This window comes from Hippocampus comes, unplaced genomic scaffold, assembly GCF_001891065.2.
Source record: "Hippocampus comes isolate QL1 unplaced genomic scaffold, H_comes_QL1_v1.1 scaffold248, whole genome shotgun sequence".
Taxonomy (NCBI): Eukaryota; Metazoa; Chordata; class Actinopteri; order Syngnathiformes; family Syngnathidae; genus Hippocampus; species Hippocampus comes.
The window spans coordinates 337149-356573 of record NW_017806277.1 but is presented as its reverse complement, the minus strand read 5'-3'; the positions used below and the strand labels follow the sequence as shown (position 1 = coordinate 356573).

The window sequence follows — 19425 nt, the reverse complement described above, 5'->3', positions numbered from 1 at the left end:
GAGTAAAAAAAATAAAAACTGCTGGAGATCGCAAATGACTGCGGCCTTAAAAGTATGTTAGAGCCTACTAGATTAAAGGTATGGCTGAATACTCTGAGATCGCCACAATAGCACTGTTGCTATTTCCGACATGCTACCTGTGTGAGGCGGGGGTTTTGTGCAACAACGGCGACTAAAACAAAATTACGAAGTAGACTGGACATAAACCACACACTTGAGGTGTAATTGTCTCCAATTACCCCGAGATGGTACCGTCTGGTTGCAGAAAATCAAGCTCGGGACTGTGGTGAGTCATCATTTTCATGCACTTTGAATTTGCGTTGTATCGTATTTTGAAGGCATTAAACATTATCATAGCGATCAGAGTGTTGCGGCCAGATTAGACGCTCCTTGTGTTTATTATTATATTTCGAAAACACCACAGTTTTCATGCAGCTCATTCCATATTATTTTGTTGTATTAATCCGCCACACCTTAAATGCCGGTCCCTGAAAATATTGTCTGACTTAAACCGGTCCGTGGGGCAAAAAAGGTTGGGGGACCCCTGATTTAGAGTGATTGGCAGCTGAAGGGGACATTATACATACTTATATGCTTATACTTTGCATTTTTCTGTCCTTTGACTCAAATGCTTTAAAGAACAGTGAAAAATACACGCGTCTTTCCTGCAATTCACGTGTTGCCAAGAAAGCTTCTCGTCTTTCTCGTTTTGTAGTTTACTTACCCCATCTAGAGGGGAAAACGTGTATTTTACACCAACTGGTATTTTCCAGCATAAGAGCCTTGTTCTATGCAAACAATTTGCAGCTGTTTGTAATTGATATTTCTGTATTTGATAATATTTTGAACTGTATGTCAGTCTTTTCAAGAACATCACATAAACTTTTTCATGTGATCTTTGTTCAACTTTGAATGGATTATTGACTGCGCGTTGAAAGAGTGTTTTATGATTGGAAAATTGATTATTACAGCGGCATAATTAATTGTAATTTTTTTTGAGAGTGAGCAGTGTTTAAAAAAACACAGGCAATGTTGCCTGTAAAATTAAGAAACTTTGGTGACTGACCCTGATACTGACTATTTCAGTTTCTCTGTTAGTTCATATTCAATAACAAACAATTGCGTGCACATTCTGAATTGTTTACATGTTTTTTAATACAATTTAAAAAATAAACACATGGGCTTTTTTTTCTTTTGGGAAGGATTTTTTTTAAGAGTCAGTTTATTATTTTAAAGCATAAATATAGTCAACAGTCCGACAATATTTGGCAGTATTAATACCGATAGTTTTGACAAATGAATTTCCAGAGTCACAAACGAACGGAACTATTAATGGAGGAATTTTGGGAAACAATCACTTAGGTAACTGACAATAAACAACGTCAAGAAATTCTTCTCTGCACAAATTGATGGAACGAGGGCATCGACTGAGACTGTTCTATCAACTCCACAGACCGTAACATAGATTTATTGTCTTTTATCCTCTGGTAGAATTAAAAAGTCTTGAGGCATGAGAAGATTATGCCCTCCACAGGACCGACCTAAAAGAGGAAAGTTGCACAATGAACACGTTTACATCAATACACAATCTGCAGACACTTAACACACACACACACACACACACACACACACACACACACACACACACACACACACACACACACACACACACACACACACACACATTCATTTTGGACAGCACATTTTGGAGTCAGTTACACCGAGTATGTCTGTCGGAGTGTCTGCTGTCAGCGAGCACCAAATTCAAATATCCTTTGTTGTGTGGGAACCGGCCCCATAGACATATAACCTTGACCACCTGTTCCAACACTGCGAAAGGACTCCTTAATGATAACCCAGTGTAATGAGTGACTTCTCTGTGGAAAGAATGCCGGAGATGAACATGCATCTCTGCCTTGAAGAACTTGTTTGTTTTTTGTCGGCTCATATGCAATGTGTCCGAATTGTATAAACAAATAGAAGCAGCCGATTGTCTGTGCCATTATGGCGTGGAATAATACAAGTATCATTTCAATAAATATCTGTCCTCACATTTGCATTTACTGATCCACCAGTAAATCCAGCCGTCTTAAAGTGAATGATTCATAACATGATTCAGGGCAGGGGAGGAAGCGTGCCAACATTCCTTTGCAGCGGAAACTGTTCGACGTGTCATGACATCAGTACGAGATCTGCGTGACATAAATCAACATGAGAGGTTTACATGAACATCCGACTGTCACGAATTAGAGACTGTCACTGACCTCAACCTTAGTGACTTTTTTTTAACATGGCAACCATCTTACATTTGTAAGCTTATGTTAAATTATTAATTATTTTCATTTTATATTTGAGCATTATATTCTTTTATGTTATAGTTATCTAAATTATATTCTGTTTAATAATTGTTGAAACATTCTTACGTTGCTTGCGTCTGATTGGCTAAGGAGAAGCAGGAAGTGCTTTCATGCTGAAAGGGGGGTGTGTTCTCGTTCATCCGTTCGGAGGTGCAGACGTTCTTTTTTCTTTCTCCTTTTTAATAAACTGCATTAAAGGATTCCATCTCTCCATCTGTCATTCGTAAAGAAGAGCCATCCACTGAAAAACAGCTTACACATTAATGACCATCATCTCGTAACTCAGGAGTTACTGTGTTTCTTTAAGGTGACCGAAATCAAACATGGAGACAAAGACTAAACGTTTATGGTAAAGACAATGTATTTCCACTGCAGGTCAAACATCGATATGTTTAGATTTAGTGAAAAAGAACTTGCCTTAAAACAACTAAATAACAGAGTCACCTTAAGATTTGAAACCCCGATCAGCAGCGATTAACGTGTCCACTCCACTTTGTACAGATTTGTACAAAAAGAACAGAAATCTCTAAAAAATAAAGTATAATAAAATTACATAAAATCCAATTTGTTCTCGAAAACCATACAGCGAACCACTGCCAAATATGCCTTAAAATAACGCCTTAGTTTTAATGGCGATGTGCTTGTAATTACACCATAAGACGCCACTAGATGACAGTATTGCTTTACAAACACTTTTCTCTTCCATGCCTGTCAGCTATCTTTAATTTGAAATAATCTTTTCTATTCTTCTCGTCTTTTCTATTATACACGTTATAGCCTCGCTCTATATCTGTATAATAATAAGGAATGTTAAAGCCAGCACGATAAATGTGTGGTTTTATGATTAGAGTGCAGCAACTTGTAAGTCAAGAAGCTTTAGTGGGACAGTTTGTGTTATTGTTGCATTTTATTTTTTTTTTACAATTGATACTTTTTTTAATGAAGGTTTGAAGAGTTAAGTTAGACTTATTTGCTTGTGCAAAAGAACTACAATGTTTTGCCACTTTGGTGAAAGTTTGTCTTATTTGTGTGAAGAGTTTTGAAAAAAATAGCCAATAGTTACAAAGATCGTGTTTAAGCCACCAGGAAAAAAAAATTTAACATGCTGAATGCACTATGTGACACATCCACATATTGTCATCACAATTAAAGAACAAAACAACAACAACCCTAACAAATGAGACGCTGATTGACTGACTGTGCCTCTTGTCCAAAAAAACCAACACTCTCATTATCACTCTCTGACCCAACCAGTAATTTCCTCTTCCGGTTTGCATTTCAGGGCCGCCCTAAAAAAATATTACGACCAGAAGTGGTCGGTACTAATGGGGAGATCACCCAAAGCAGCAACAGACCTGAGGAAGGCTTGAGTGTTGAAAGTGTGAAAGTGTGAGCAAATGCATACAGTAAATTTTTGGATACCAGCAAATAGTATAACACATATAAAACATCACATTATTTAGAGAGACCTCTAAATAATGATTGATATGAATCACATTTTTCCCGACATGTTTTTATTTCTTCTAGCATATACTGTAGGCGAGGTCAGAGCACGCACTGTTTAAAAGTTAAAAAGTAACGACTACCCTTTAACCGAAATCGACATTTGACACTACAAATTCAAGGGATTAAGGTTGTGACAATTGGTTCAGGGACTGAGGCAACCACAAACACCTTTTTTATTGAGGTGAGAAAATTCCTCGCAATGGCCAAAAACATACATTAACATACCACTGCAAAGCCAAGGTTAAGCGAAGCCAGACCTTACTCGCTTATTAGTCCTAACCACCCCTCTGGTAATACACATCTACGTTTGGCACACAGACCTCTAATAAGAAACAGCTAACAACCAGTCATTATTGGGGCTTGAGCATGAGATTTACAAATCTTTGTCGCGGCGGCATTGGACAGGTAGCGCTTCCTTGAAAATGGTTATCCCAGCACCGGTGAGGTGAGCTGCCTGATAAAATCTTGTGATTTATTTCTGGCTGGCTGATAATTACGGGTGTGTTGTCACCTGTCAAAAATGGACGGGCGGGGAGAGTCTGAATCTGCAGTCTGCGTGGTGTTTACAACACTGCAGTCAATGTGAAATGTTTGTCAAGCTGTACATCCAGAGCTTCTGATAAAGGCTGCGCTAGCCTTTGCGGCATGGGGTGAACATTTCGAAGTTTGAGAGATTAAAGGTATGCAAAATGATCAGCGGGGTTACTTGAAAGGTGTGTTAGGTAAAAGAAGTGTATGTAACTATTTTACAATTCAGTGGAAGAGCTCATTGCTGAACACAAAACAAGGATTAAAATAGAACTAATTATAAATGAAGGCACACACTACACAGCGGGATGTTGATGACTAACAGGATACTGATTTTGGTAAGCAGTGAATTTGGAGATTTCCCAAAATGTTTTCTGTTGCGTGAAAAGGGAGCCTTCACTTTTCAGACAAGTTTGATGAAACATGCCATAATAGAGGTACAGTACCAGTAAAAATTTTGGAGACAACTTCAAATTCAAATGGTCTCAGACTCATAAAGAGGTCAAGAAATTCAAGGGATTACATTTTGATAATGCACAGCTGTGAACTGAAAGTCACTCCACATCATAAAGCTGACTGAGAAAATACCAAAGCTGTTATTATCCGGAAAAAAAGGGTGCCGACTTTGAAGAATATAAAATTATAAACCATATTCTGTTTTGATTTTTAAAAAATTATTCATCCAAAAAATTCCATCAATATTTCTTCACAATGATGACTCTTTTAATCGACAAATAAGGAACATTTCAAATCATGAAAAAAAGGCATGGCAGCTTACTTTATACAGTATGGCACATTACATCCACAAGACAACTCAATCGGCTTCACACAAACAAAGACACAAGTCAATTCAAATGTATTTAGAAAGCCCTTAATCACAAGAAGTCTCAGAGTGCCATGTATATATATATATTTTTTTTTTGGGGGGGGGGTGTCGACTGGTGAGCATTTCTGCTTCACAGTCCAGAGGTGCAGGGTTCGATTCCGGCTCCGCCTCCCTGTGTGGCGTTTGCATGTTCACCCCGTGCTGTGTGAGTTTTCTCCGGGTACTCCGGTTTCCTTCCACATTCCAAAAACATGCATGACAGGCTAATGGAATACTCCAAATTGTCCCTAGTTGTGATTGTGAACGTGAATGGTTGTTCGTTTGGTACTTTTCTGTTAAAATCAGCTACCGCTCAGAACACAGAGACACACAGGAAAATGAGACACCTCAACTCAACAGTTGCTTAAAGCAGTAAGCCTGTAATTGTTTTAAGATGAGTGTCTCAAAGTCACAACACACAATAAAACTTAGAGGAAGGAAGCAATGCTTCTCAATGACCCTCAGTTCAAGTGTCTGAAGAGTTACCTGACCTCATGCTCACTCAGGGTCAGATGCTTGAAAGTCAGCACCATCACCTTTTTGCTGTCCGAAACACTTGTACCATTCACATGGGTGAGATCATTTCACTGACAACTCTGCTGTTTGGAACGGTCTGAATTTGAAAAGGTTATTTACATGGTAGATGTCATTATTAAAAAAGACTTGTGCTTTCACGATTTGTAGGTCATTTAAAAATATTGGAACTGCATTATATTTACGGGTAACGAGTTCTGGAAGATTGGTCGCCTCAGCCATCAGCAATTGCAGGTTCTAATAGTAAAGTGCCCTTGTCCCCCTCCGCCCTCTTTGAAGTTGTGGCTTTGCAATGCTCTTGTCCTGAGGTGCTGCCCAAACCTGATTTATGAGGATGGTTTCGAGGGAAGTTACTCTAAATTACATGGTCCCTTAAACCGTTGCACAGAGAGGGACAGAGGGAGAGAGAGAGAGAGAGAGAGAGAGAGAGAGAGAGAGAGAGAGAGAGAGAGAGAGAGAGAGAGAGAGACTGAGAGAAGGTCAAATCATCGCTCTTGAGATGTCTAATTGCAAGACCAATGTAACCTGTGGTCGAGAAGAAGGTTCCAAGAGAGAAAAGGAAAAACATGTTTTGAAGATAGGGACCCTTGGATAACTGTGCAATTTGTCTCCTTGTGATATGTCATTCATGTTGCGTATTGAATGATGGCTTTGTTCCTATTTATACAAAAGAATGAGCTGCATGCAGTGAAGTCCAGAAAAGGTTGCAAAAAGGAAGACATTAGGATGAATGAAGACCAAGTCATTGTGGTAGCCACCCCTTTACAACAAAGCAAATTAAAATCTGGATTTATTTTCCATATTTGTCGTGTGATTTGTTTTGTATGCTGAGGCACAAGTGTTGAAACTTGTAAGGGATGTGAGGGAGAGTCAGAGGAGGAGGAGGTGACAGTGCCATTTTGGCTGGAGGGTACTCGTAAACCGCGATAGGGAGAGAGTGCATCATTCCTCACAGGTGACTGTACCATGTGACTACGGGAGCTTTAAAAAGCAAGCCAACCTGTCCTGTTGAAGTACAAGTAACCGCAAGTCACCAGAGGAGCCACAGGGGAAGAGAGCACCAGGGCTGTCGGCACAGCAGCAAACACCGACAGCCCCGCATGCAGCAATCTGCTAATGTAGTCCGGCGTTGAGATTTTCACTGCAAGTCGTATTTTTCATCCCTCCAAGTACTGTCCACTTGGACGACACAATGAGCTGCAGCAGCGTTGCAGAGTCTGAGTTTTCAGAGGAAGAGTTGGACCTCAGCGCACTTGGCCAAGCCAAGAACCAAAGAAGTCCAAAGACGTCATTTCAAGACAGCGAGAGCTCAACTAGCAGCCCAAGCGACCCGGAGGAGAGCCAGACCAAAAAACGGAATAGGCCAGTCCGCTCCAAAGCTCGACGAGTGGCAGCCAATGTCCGTGAGAGAAAACGCATCATGGACTACAACCAGGCCTTCAATGCTCTCCGTGTTGCTTTGAATCATGACCTCAGTGGCAAACGGCTCTCAAAGATCGCCACGCTGCAAAGGGCCATCAATCGCATTTCGGCTCTCTCTGTATTCCTGAGCACGCACCCTCCCAGCAAGCCTTGCACCCATCGGGAGTGCAACAGGTCACTGGTGGGGCCAGCAGCGATGGCAGCATCTCGACTTGAGCCAACCGGGGGTACCATCCCTCGACTGGAGCATCAGAGTTTCGCTCCCTGGCATGCGTCCATCTCTCACCAGATGCAGCCACAAGAGGGGCCACACATGCACAGGCTGGCTGTGGAGCCGCACGTCTACATGGATAATGGGATCTCTTCGTGTCCCCCTTCACCACACTACCCTTGTTATCCTACAGAGGGACAATTTTATGCCTCACACGACCACTGTGGCAGCCCGCATGACCGTCCGACTAGCCCTCTGCGATACTCTCAGGTGGGTGACGGGTTGGGGTATCAGCCCGGAATGTGGGGCTCCTGCTCTCAAGGGTATATAGACACTCTTGTGGAGCATTGGGACATCCCTGGCAGATGAACTATTTGCAGGAACTTGAGCACAACCTCTCTGCGGGCTCAGACAGACTGTAACAGGACTTGTGACTGCTATGGACACCAGTGGACAGTTCAATGATCTCAGGGAAGAGTTTGATGATTTTTTTTTTTTGGGGGGCGTTGTTTCTGATGATTAAATCAACTCAGTGTTACAATTTGCTCTCGTCAAATATACCGTATTTTTCCGCACTATAAGACACACCTAAAAGCGTTCAATTTTCTGAAAAGCCAACAGTGCGCCTTATAATCCAATATGCCTTATATGTGGATCAATATTCTGATTTCTTGGACGCAGTATTTTAAATGTTCTGTCAAGCGCTTTGTTCCAACTGCAGCAGTTGTAAAAGCGCTATATAAAGAAAACTGTATTGTATTGTATTCCCTTGAGAGTAGCTCTATCCAGTGGATGCATCATGCAACCACAGCTACTATTCTGGCTTCTATTCTATGCGCCTTATAATACGGTGCACCTTAGATATGAAAACAGTTTTAAAAAAGGCCATTCATTGAAGATGCGCCTAATACTCTGAAGCACCTTATAGTGTGGAAAATACGGTAATTAAAAGATATACATAAATGCATAATGATCATCTGGAGAATGAATCATCTCAGAGAATGTTTGACTCTAGAGCACACACACAGAATGATGTCATCGCCAAGCACGTCACTACAAATTTTGAAGTGGTCAACCACTACATCTTACATTTCCCATTACGTAATAGAGATGCACAAGTACCTCTGTCCTACATTGCTATGTAAGAGGGTTTTTTTTTTTAATGCAAGGGCATCCAAACATTTTACTCCACAGTTTAAATCAGTATTTATTTACTCTTTTGGCATAAAATCCATGACTGTATGTGTATTGTTTGGATATTTGTTACATTGTTTTATAACCTTCGAAATTAAATGTTCAAATTACTGCCTATGATTCTTGTCATCATTTCTATGATTTGGTTTTCTTTACAATATGCACTGCTCAAACTTCACTTAAAAAAACCTTTAAAATGCATTTCCATGTGTGCAAGCAATGGGTGTGAGTTTGTGCTTGTGTGTATATTAAACTATAGCCTCAGGTCAGCAGCCTCTACTATTCCGTGTCTGCGATGACAGAGGTCCTTCACTCATTTGAAAAATGTCCTTGCAAGTCCGTTCTTGTCACTTTTTCTTGGCAAAAGTCAAAGAACATCGGCACAGAGGAGAATAAAAACATGGGTCAATGTGCAATACAGCCTGTGGTTTTTATGGGGCGTTTTAAAGAGTATGCCAATTTTAGTTAAAGCAACTGTTTCAAAAACAACAAGGGAGTCACGTCATTACAAGTGACGTGGTCCACTGCTAGTCAAGCAAAAAAAAAAAAAGAACTCAAAACAGCATTTCTTCTCCAAGGTTTTACTTGCTTACCAACCATTTTCCCCTTCCCTGCCAAGTAGAATGCCATGAAAAATAGCTTTAATATCATACTACGGGAGCAAGTTCACCGACAGATTTATGTGGGTTCAGGAAGGAAGACTGTGCCCCGTCATCAGTGCGGTGAAATCCCCCGTCGGAGCCGCATTGGCCTGAAGGTACAAATGAATGTTTTTGATTTTTTTCCAATGGTCTCAAGTACCCAGAGACAGCGAGCTTGATTGTACAACAATTAACAGACCGGAAGGAAAGGGAATTTTGGACAAAGAGATAAACAGCGAGGAGGAGTGAAATAGTAGGAGGAGGGGCGGGAGGGGATATGAAAAAGGAGGAGGGTGACTTCAGTTTTCGCCTGTCGTTGAGCAGACGTGAATCAACAGAAAACCTTGACTCACCAGTGTGAGACGATGGGGGGTGACGGCCCCTAATGACAGCATGTCTTGTTCGACTCCTTTTTTTGGTCCTCACTCTCTACACTGCGTGTTTAGAATCTTGCCTGGGTCTGCAGGTGATCTGTCATAGACATTACAATCACAGTATCGTGCGGTCGAAATGAAAACAGCAATCATGTAATAATGTCGTGTATTCCACGGAAGATAGGTTAAAAATGATTTGTGCACCATTGTATTCTGTTTTTATTTACGTTTGACATAACGCCCCCACTTCAGAAGAAGTGGGGCCGAAATTCAAGGTTCCATTTGTGTTCATTTTTTCAACTCACTCTAAATTTGTAGTTGGCACCAAATCAACACCAAGTAGTTTATTGTTACTTAAGTTTAACATTTCACAGTCCCGAAGGTACCAGGCGTTAATGTAGGCTCAAGCATCAAGGCTCAAAATATTTATTTTTTTTTCATGGTTGCGGAACAGTTTGGCAAATCAATGACTTCATTTAAGTTTCTAATTTTGAGGAACAATTTTTTGCAGATTAATCTCAGAGATCTGAAACAAAAGTTGTCGGTATATATTACATGGAATACAGTAATATTCAGTCATATATATGAATTAAGGCTTTACTAAGCAACAGTTGGAATTATGTTCAGAAAAGGCATAACAATAAATTACAACGAGTGATAAAATCCGTATTGCGCAAGCAGGTCAAACTTCAAAAACAAAAAAAAATGAAAATATCTCAAAAACGTAATGCGGTCGATGAAAAAGTAGAAGCATTTTTTTTTTAAATTAGCAACAAAAACAAGTTTCGAGACACATCCTGTAAGCCATCTCTGATTTAAATTTGCTCTTGAGCAGTGTCCAATTAAGATAAGATAAGAAAACCTTTATTTGTCCCACACTGGGGAATTGACCAATCAATGAATCATCATTTGTGTCTGACCTAAAATGTCATAATTTCAAGCTACAAGAACACCACTTGACAACCAAATTCTGCCTCGGGCTGCATTTGCAAGTCTAAGAAGCATTGGTCCACACAGAGATTTTTTCATTCTTAAACAGCCACCAAAAATGAAGATAGAAAATGAGGTATTCATCTGTTTTGGTCGTATTATGTGTGTGCTCAGAATTCTTTCAACACAAAGCAAAATACACATTTGATGCTGAATCTGTCCCACCGTCGACCTCCCGTCAAAGTTTTTCAAGGCAGGAAACTTGTGTGCTCAAATGTGATCTCACAAAAAATGAATAGAATAAGAACAGAAATATCTGAGTATGCAGCAATTTTGCCCGAGTGTTCCAGAAGCAGGAGCAACAACAATAAAAAAAAAAACGTCTTAGCTACCAGAGAACCCACTTTTATACAAAAGAAATGACACCAGGTAGGACATATTTTGTTTTATTTTTTTATATGCTTCCTTGTTCGTCAGTCTTCTTTGATTGGCTACGTTCACATCACAGTGCACAGTCAAATGACAAATGAGAATAGTTGTCTTTCCCCATACACATTGATTGATTTTTGGTCATAGATATTGAATGCTTTATTTTTTTTTAATTAAAAAAACATAAATTTTTTTGGGTCGGCCCTGAGCCATTTTGGATGTTATTTTCGGTACAAATCCACTCTTAAAATACCTCAGACAGATGGATAATCTTATTGGACAATCTTAGACGATATATAGTCGGGCGATTGAAGACCTCGGTCGGGATGGGAGAAAATTTGGGACCAAAACAGCCCGATTGTTTTTGTGTGTACGGGGCGGTTGGAGCCTCGTGCTCTGTGGAGTTTGGCTGACCCAGTCAGACCCATTTGAGTTCTCAGTTCCGAGCTGTTAAAAAGGCTATGCACTTAAAAAAAAAAAAAAAAAGCAGGGAGAAAAATTATCCACATTATATGCCCAGCACTGAGCATTAAGATGTATGATGGGATCCCACAAATTGTTTTTAAGGAATGAAACACATTTCAGCATTGTTGAATTCCACTTGTCAAAGTTCCATATATATTAAATGATAGAGAATTTTATAATGAATCACCTCTGCCCTTGTTGGTCCAATGTGCTTCATGTGTGGACAAAAATGGGAATTTGAAAACATTTATTGTGGCTTACCGGTAATTTTGCCCTTGTTTGTCTATTCTATCGTTCCTCCCCATGAAACACTGACTTCCCTTACTCAGGAATTTATTTGAAGCATTACTTTTTATTTTTACATAAGTCACATTATTCTCAAGTCACAGTCATTTTTATTGAGTACAATTTTTGGCTTCACTAAGGACCTCTGTATTTTTCTATGATCGGGTTTGCTGAAAATATTCTCGCATGTTCATCAAATTTATGTTAACTTCATGTGAGTCACCTGAGAAGTGACTTCACCTCTCCAACAAATCACTGGAGTGTGTCAGTGATGCAACTTGTTCTCAGACAGATCCGCCTCCTCAACACCTCTGGCTGCCAAACTGATGGAAAAGAAAACAAGAACACACGAGAGTAAGGATACAAAGCGTGTGCTTGCGTGACAATGGGAATGAGTCAGCCTCCGGAATAATGACGCCTGCTGATATTGTACATACTCCATGTGCTCCATATGTGCTCACACGCACACACACACATACAAACGCGCACGCACGCACAACACACACCAAACGCGCACGCACGCGCACACACACACGCGCACACACACACACACACACACACACACACTATGACATCATCCGTTAAGGTAGAGTATCTACCTGTTATACAGATGAAAAGAGACTGTTTTTTTTTTGTCCTAAGCAGTCTCATTAATGTGAAATTCTTTTTTAATGTCTCTTCCGTCTCTTCTTTTCATTTTATTATTTTCCGTGCTTGCATACTTATTACGGGAAACTCTCACCCCAGCAAATGTTATGTCTGCCATTTTCCAACTAATGAAACAAGATGTAGCTTGTTTTATTGATCTGTCTGACTTCACAGCGCATCAGGCGGTATCATGACTCAACACTAGATGGAGACACTGGACCACAACAAGAATTCAGTTGAATTACCCATGACAAAGATGAGTCATGTTTTCTGTAAAATTCCTTCAAAGGTCGAGTCAATTTTATTTATAAAACACCAGTTCACAACATCAGATATTTCAAGGCAATTTTCACAAGAGCAAATCAACAACCGCACACCTCGCACAAGCAAGAAAATGAATTGACCCCAGATGAGCAAGCACTTAGACAACTAGAAAATGCAATTTCTGGTGAAATTGCGTATGAAGGTTCAGAGGCAGAGTGAAAAATTGTGCAATGATATTGAATGATGTGAAATGACATTTAATGATATACAATGATACTCAATGACCTGCAGAACACGTTGAATGTGGAATGGTTTGAATAGGTCAAAATACATAGAAAGTGAAAACAAAATCATAATTAATTTCTGGCTTATTAACTTCTGCGAATTTTTCTATTGTGAGACAAATAAAGGTTTTCTTATTCTTATTATTTAGGTAGGAATAAGGTGAGCAGTTTAAAGGTGGCAGGAGGGAAGGAAGGAAACAAGGTAGCAAGGAAACAAGGAAGGACAGAAGAGGGAAGGAAACTAGAATGCAAGCAAGGAAGGAAGCAAAGAAAAAAGGAAACTATATGGGCCGCCTCGTTGGGAATGCCCCCCCACCCCCTCCACACACACACACACACACACACACACACACACACACACACACACACACACACACACACACACAGACGCGCGGCACGGTGTGCAACTGGTTAGCACGTCTGGCTCACAGTGCAGAAGTCATGGGTTCAATTCTGGGCCTTCCTGTGTGGAGTTTAAATATTCCCCCCGTGCCTGCTTGGATTTTTCTCCGGGCATTTGCACAAAAACACACTTTAACAAGGTTTCTCTCAGGGGGTTTTATTGATTTATTTCTTAAGAAATTTCCCTGGAATCGATGACAGCAACACAGTTGATTCTCTATTTTGGAAGCCCTTAGACAAGCTCTGACTGGCACCACACTGGCCTCTTCACCGATTATACCCACACATCCAGTTTGGGTGGCTGTGTGCATGTGTTTGCGCATGAGAAATCGTGCCATGCTGAGACCAAGCTCTCCTGACCATGCTGGGGACTGGTCAAGTGTGCCACGCCTGCATGCTTGAGTGCTCACACTTGTCAAACAGTTCAGACCAAACACTGTGTGTGTCTGTGTGTGTGTGCGTGCGCGCGAGAGAGAGTTCCCCAAATGACAAAACAAACGAGAGAACGAGCACATTCCATTATCTTCTCCTTTAACATGTTTATATTAATCCTGCCAATTTCTTTTGATCTCACGGGTCAATAAACACATCAATATGACACTATTCCAAGGAATGCCCATTTTGAAAACTGCAATCAATTATTTGTTGTCTTTTTTATGCTCAATTGCTATACAGTACCGTATTTTCCGGACTATAAGTCGCAGCACCAGCCATAAAATGCATAATAAAGAAGAAAAAAACATATATAAGTCGCACTGGAGTATAAGTTGCATTTTGGGGGGAAATTTACTTGATAAAATCCAACACCATGAACTGACATGTCATCTTGAAAGGCAAATAAAAATAGAGAACAACAGGCTGAATAAGTGTACGATATGCTAACGTCACATGACGCATAAACAACGAACTGAGAACGTGCCTGGTATGTTCACGTCACATATTAAGAGTGATTCAGAAAACTATAGCATGAAGAACATGATAAGTTTACCAAATCATCGGTGTCTCTTCAAATCAGTAAATCCAATGAAATCTTCATTCTCTGTGTCACTTTTAAAAAACTCCGCGAACTCCGGAGGTAGAAGATGCGGCGCTTCCTCTTCTGCGTCGCTTACGTCAGACTGTGTCATCAGTTGTTTTTATCAGTTACTGCCAATGTGTAAAGCAGTCGTTCTTAACCTGGGTTCGATCGAACCCGAGGGGTTCGGTGAATTGGTCTCAGGGATTCGACGGAGCTTCTGCCATGGAGGGCAAGACACACCCGACTCAACATGTCAATTAGTTACGACACGCCTGCTTGGCCATCACTGGCTGCAGATGATCACATTACATTGCTTGTCCAATCAGTGCTATGGGAAATTTACGTAGTTCGCTTCGCTGTCAACGTGTGACTCTTGTGGTTGTAATGTGAAAATAACGTGAAATGATATAATATGTGAATCATTTCACACACAAATCGCTCCAGAGTATACATTGCACACCCGGCCAAACTATGAAAAAAAATGCGATTTATAATCCGGAAAATACGGTATATTTGGGATTTTAGAAGGTGTACAGGGAATACAGGGATTGCCTCTTGGTTTTTACACCTTGAGCACGATATAGAGACTCGATCACTTAACACAAGTAATTTAGTTAACAGAGGGGCGAGGCTCCGTAAGCAAGTAATAAATTGGTTTATTCAAGCCTATCTGTTCCGTTATACAAGACCCCATCGCAGGAATATAAAACGACACCTTGTTAAGTAATTGGACAGCTACTCGCACTGCTCTGCCATTAATTATTCAGGGTTTTTTTTTTCTGTACTTCTAATCAGCCACTAACAAATAGATTTTTCCTACTACATTGGTTTCGAATGCCTCTGCAGAAACAGGTGACAAATAATCTTGGAATTGAATTTATTCAACTTGACAGAATTGATGCAAGGAAAGACAACAAAAATGTGCGCTTTAAAACCAATCAATCTGTTGTGCTGTAAGCTACCATTTGTTTGTCACTTTTTTAAAAGACTTCGTTGACCCAAACATTTATTTACACAAGTTCCTGAACTTCCACATATCCTTGGAATATTGGACCGATGCTGTTGTTATCCATCACAAGCTAGATTTTTATACCCTTTTATCTTATTCAAATCATCATCCTCGGGTTTAATGGATCAGATGCAAGGAAAATTCCATCACCGTTGAGTCATTAGTCATACTGTAGATAAAGATACATTCTGTGTCAGGCTGACTTGGCCCGAAGGGTTTCACTGTACAGTACGATAGTTCCCTTTCACTGATATTTTCTTTTCTCTTCCAATGCCACTGAGATTTGTGATTTAATCAATTCTTCTCTTGAAGCTTGAGAACTAGACAGATAGGGCAATTACTGAAATAGAAAATATGATAAATATGAGGAATTTAACCCCAGCTGTCAAAAGAAGACGGATTAGTTATGTTCGGTGCAGTAAAATGACCGCCGTTTCATTGTTTTGGGTGTGGTTAAGGACAATGAAACGTCACATTGTCAAGCTCTGCTTAAAAATTGATCTGTACAGTGTAACCGCTAAAGTCACTAGCCATCAATGTTTCGGGCTCATTTGCTGACCTCATTTACTCCCAAGTTTCATTTTCATAACGTTTACTGATGCTGAATTCCACCTAAGCTTGTTGATTGAATGAAAGGGGAGCAAACCTGTTTTCAGTTGGATGACCGTGTTTTATTTTCAAATCCAGTGCGTAGCTGAGGCCCACTGGTCAGTGCTCTGAGGTACTGGCTGCACGAGTTCCATCCCCAAGTTGGGTGGGCGTCACTAGAGTATAATGTCGCCGGTTACCCCCCCGTCCCGCTGGAAGGCAAAGCTCTCGATTTACTGGTCGATCGATGTTCCTACCATCACCTATATAAGCAGCCAAAATGGGTTTCCTCTGGATGTCTCCCTTCGTGATCGGATGAGAAGACACCTCCATGGTGACGTGTTCTGGACATGTCCCACCTGGAGGAAGCCCCGTGGATGACCCAGGACACGTTGGGGAGACTATGTCTCCCAGCTGGCCTGGGAATGCCATGGTATGCATCTAGAAGGGCTGGGGGAGGGAAGTCTTGGTTTCCGTGCGAGAGCTGCTACGCCCACAACACAAACGTAGAAGAAAATAGATGAATGGAAAGAGACCTTGTTGGAAAGCCTAAGTTCAAACAACAGTTCCCAAAAGTCCCACTGGTTCATCATGACTCTGCTGGCTGGTCTTAAAGTCACACCAAAAAAGATTCGTAAGGCCAAACAAAAAAGATAGTGTGTTTCAGGTAACATGAAATTTAAGCATAGGGTCGGTAGGTCGGACAAAGTTTTTTTTTTTTAAATCTTTTTATTTTTTTTTCATCAAAAATTAAAAAAAAATAACCAAAAAACATAAAACATTTTTTTTATTTAATAGTATAACTTTAAGTCTAGTTACACGTTGTAGACCCACCTACCTTGGAGTTTTCTTCTGAAATTCTTTGTTTTTCTCCTTTTCTGAACGTGCTGCTTTCATCATGACATCGAATACGTCTACACTTTCTGTTTTTGCCACTGTTTCTTGTGTTTTTTCTATTCATCGAAATCAAATCGATCTTAGGTCAGGTAAAGTATTTAAAACTTGAAACACTGACATATCCATATCATCAATGTCATAGAATTCACCGTTGGCACATTGACACTGTGCTATTTTCACATGGTTTATACTCGGCCCGTGGTGTTCATCAAATAGTTCGCTGAATTTTTTCGATACATCAATGGATGCTATGTTCTTAACATTACGGTGCGAGCATGCGACTGTAACACAGAAAACGCGGTTTAAACTGTCGTCGGAGATCGCGGCCGCCGCCATGAGTCAATGTTGTTGACAGACGACATGGCAAACGACGCGCGCGCTCAACGTGAATATCGCGAGAGTTTGCATCGATGTAAACCCTCTACACAAAAATGTAGAGGGTTGTTTGAAAAAAAAAAACTTTACGGTTGGCATTTTCGACGTAGAAATTCTCGGTCGGTCGCGTTACCGGAAACACACTATTTTTTTTCTCCGCCTAATGGTACTGTCCAAAATGGAAGTGACACACTGTTGGCCATAAAAGTGAAACGTACTGCATTTGGGGTCATTTTGGTTGGCTCTTGAGCAAAAAAGCCTGAGCAGTTGGGGAATCCAGTCCTCGATTTTGTCATCTTCCACAAACTATAATGCATCTTTGGAGGCCCATGACCAGAACACTCACACGTCTCGGATGAGCTGCAAGGGTCAGTGCTCCTTAAAAGATGAATAGAATATCCTGAAGGTTGTCATAAAGAGAGGGTTCTCCAAGCTCCATTATTTCTACTTAACATGCAGTCAGAAAAAGCTGTAGTTCACACAAGGGTAATGAGGCACATGGAAATGGCCAGGAAGAGCACAGAAGTCTTTCAGTTAATGGGGCACTCAAGGGGAGGATCAAAAGCCATGATGGTCCTTATTGTAGAATAAATAGCCCCTTTTTTGAGCTGCCCCTTTTAAAAAGTATGCCTGAAATTTAAAGCCGAGGGCCACTGGGCTACATTGTCCTATTCAGAATAGCAATATTATTCAGCGCTCACGAAAAAACACCCAATGTGCAAATACATTATTGAACTAAAGTAGCTAAAGTAGGCACTGATCTGTGAGTATTTAGAAATAACCCAACACACCTCATTATACAATAATTGATTTGTCCCACAATGGAGAAGTCTACAATTATTACAACAATGACATTGCTAGCCAGGACACTTGCAAGCCAGAGGCGGAGCCACTGTACTTGGTTACAGAAAAGATGTAAATTTGTTCTATGTGATGAAGCTGAGGGCGACCCAGTGGCCCAGTGGTTAGCGCATCAACCTCACAGTGCAGAGGTTGTGGGTTTGATCCTGGCTCCGGCCTTCCTGTGTGGAGTTCACATGTTCTCCCCGTGCCTGCGTGGGTTTTCTCTGGGTACTCCAATTTCCTCCCACATTCCAAAAACATGCATGGGAGGCTGATTGAACACTACAACTTGTCCCTTGGTGTGAGTGTGAGCGTGGATGGCTGCTTGTCTCTGTGTGCCCTGCGATTAGCTGGCAAATGGTTCAGCGTGTCCCCCGCCTACTGCCCGAAGACGGGCTCCAGCATGCCCCGCAACCCTTGTGAGGATAAAGCGGATCAGAAAATGGATAGATGGATGTATGGATGTGATAAAGCTATTTGCTTCTTTACCATATTGAATGTTCCGACCCCCAAAAATCTGTGACATGCCCAGTTTTACCCCATTATAAATACTCTCCTCCAGAAGGATTTGAACATTTGGGTTGACACGAAAAATGAATCACCATTTTGGTTTTTGATTAGCCGATTAGTTGGCTCTTTCTTTTAACCTGTGTGCCTTTTTCGTTTTGCAGTGTGTGTGTGTGTGTATGTTTGTATTTCAAAGTGAAAGTCCCAGCGTCTTTGTCTTTCATGTTGTCAGGGGCTTTGTCACACATCTCTCTGTGCCTCTATCAATATACAATTTTGGTGCACAATATAATTTATTTGGATGTTTGTCACCACACATTTATATAATTAGGACAGCTGACTATTTTTGCAGTATAAAAATAGCTTTTGGGAGAACATCACGCACAGATGCTCGAGATTGTTTAGGGTAAATATCCATACCAAGGCTATTTCTTTCGGATTCACTCTTATTTTACGGCTTTATCCATGAAGAGAATCACAACCAGAGGGAATTCAGGCACTTTCAAAGGCCCCCTCTTTTCTTGAGCGCAGTTCTGCTACAAAGAAGCCGCGGGAGGTTATTTTCCACATTACATTGCTGACAGACACTTTCTCGGGAAAAATAAAACCTTTGGTATCCTTTTGTGTCTTGTGATGTGTCCTATATTGAAAAGATTGGTGCCCGGGGGTTCACCATCCACAAGGTTTTTTTTTTTTTAATCAAGCAGATTATCGACTTAAAAAACAAAACCAAACACTATTTTCTCCATGTCCTTGTTAATTGGATTTCATAGATTACTGATTATGAATTATATAATTGATAGGGTTAGATGGAATGATGATATCATTGATCAAATAATGGCATATGAG

At 40.6% G+C, this 19425-nt stretch overlaps 1 protein-coding gene across 1 annotated transcript; it reads left to right on the top strand.

Annotated features, from left to right (window-relative positions):
• The first annotated feature begins 6843 nt into the window (after nt 1–6843).
• bhlha9 (basic helix-loop-helix family, member a9) lies at nt 6844–8012 on the top strand. Its single transcript, XM_019857710.1, has one exon. It carries the CDS (start codon nt 6983–6985, stop codon nt 7790–7792), a length of 810 nt encoding a protein of 269 aa, XP_019713269.1. The 5' UTR covers nt 6844–6982; the 3' UTR covers nt 7793–8012.
• The last annotated feature ends 11413 nt before the right edge of the window (nt 8013–19425 follow it).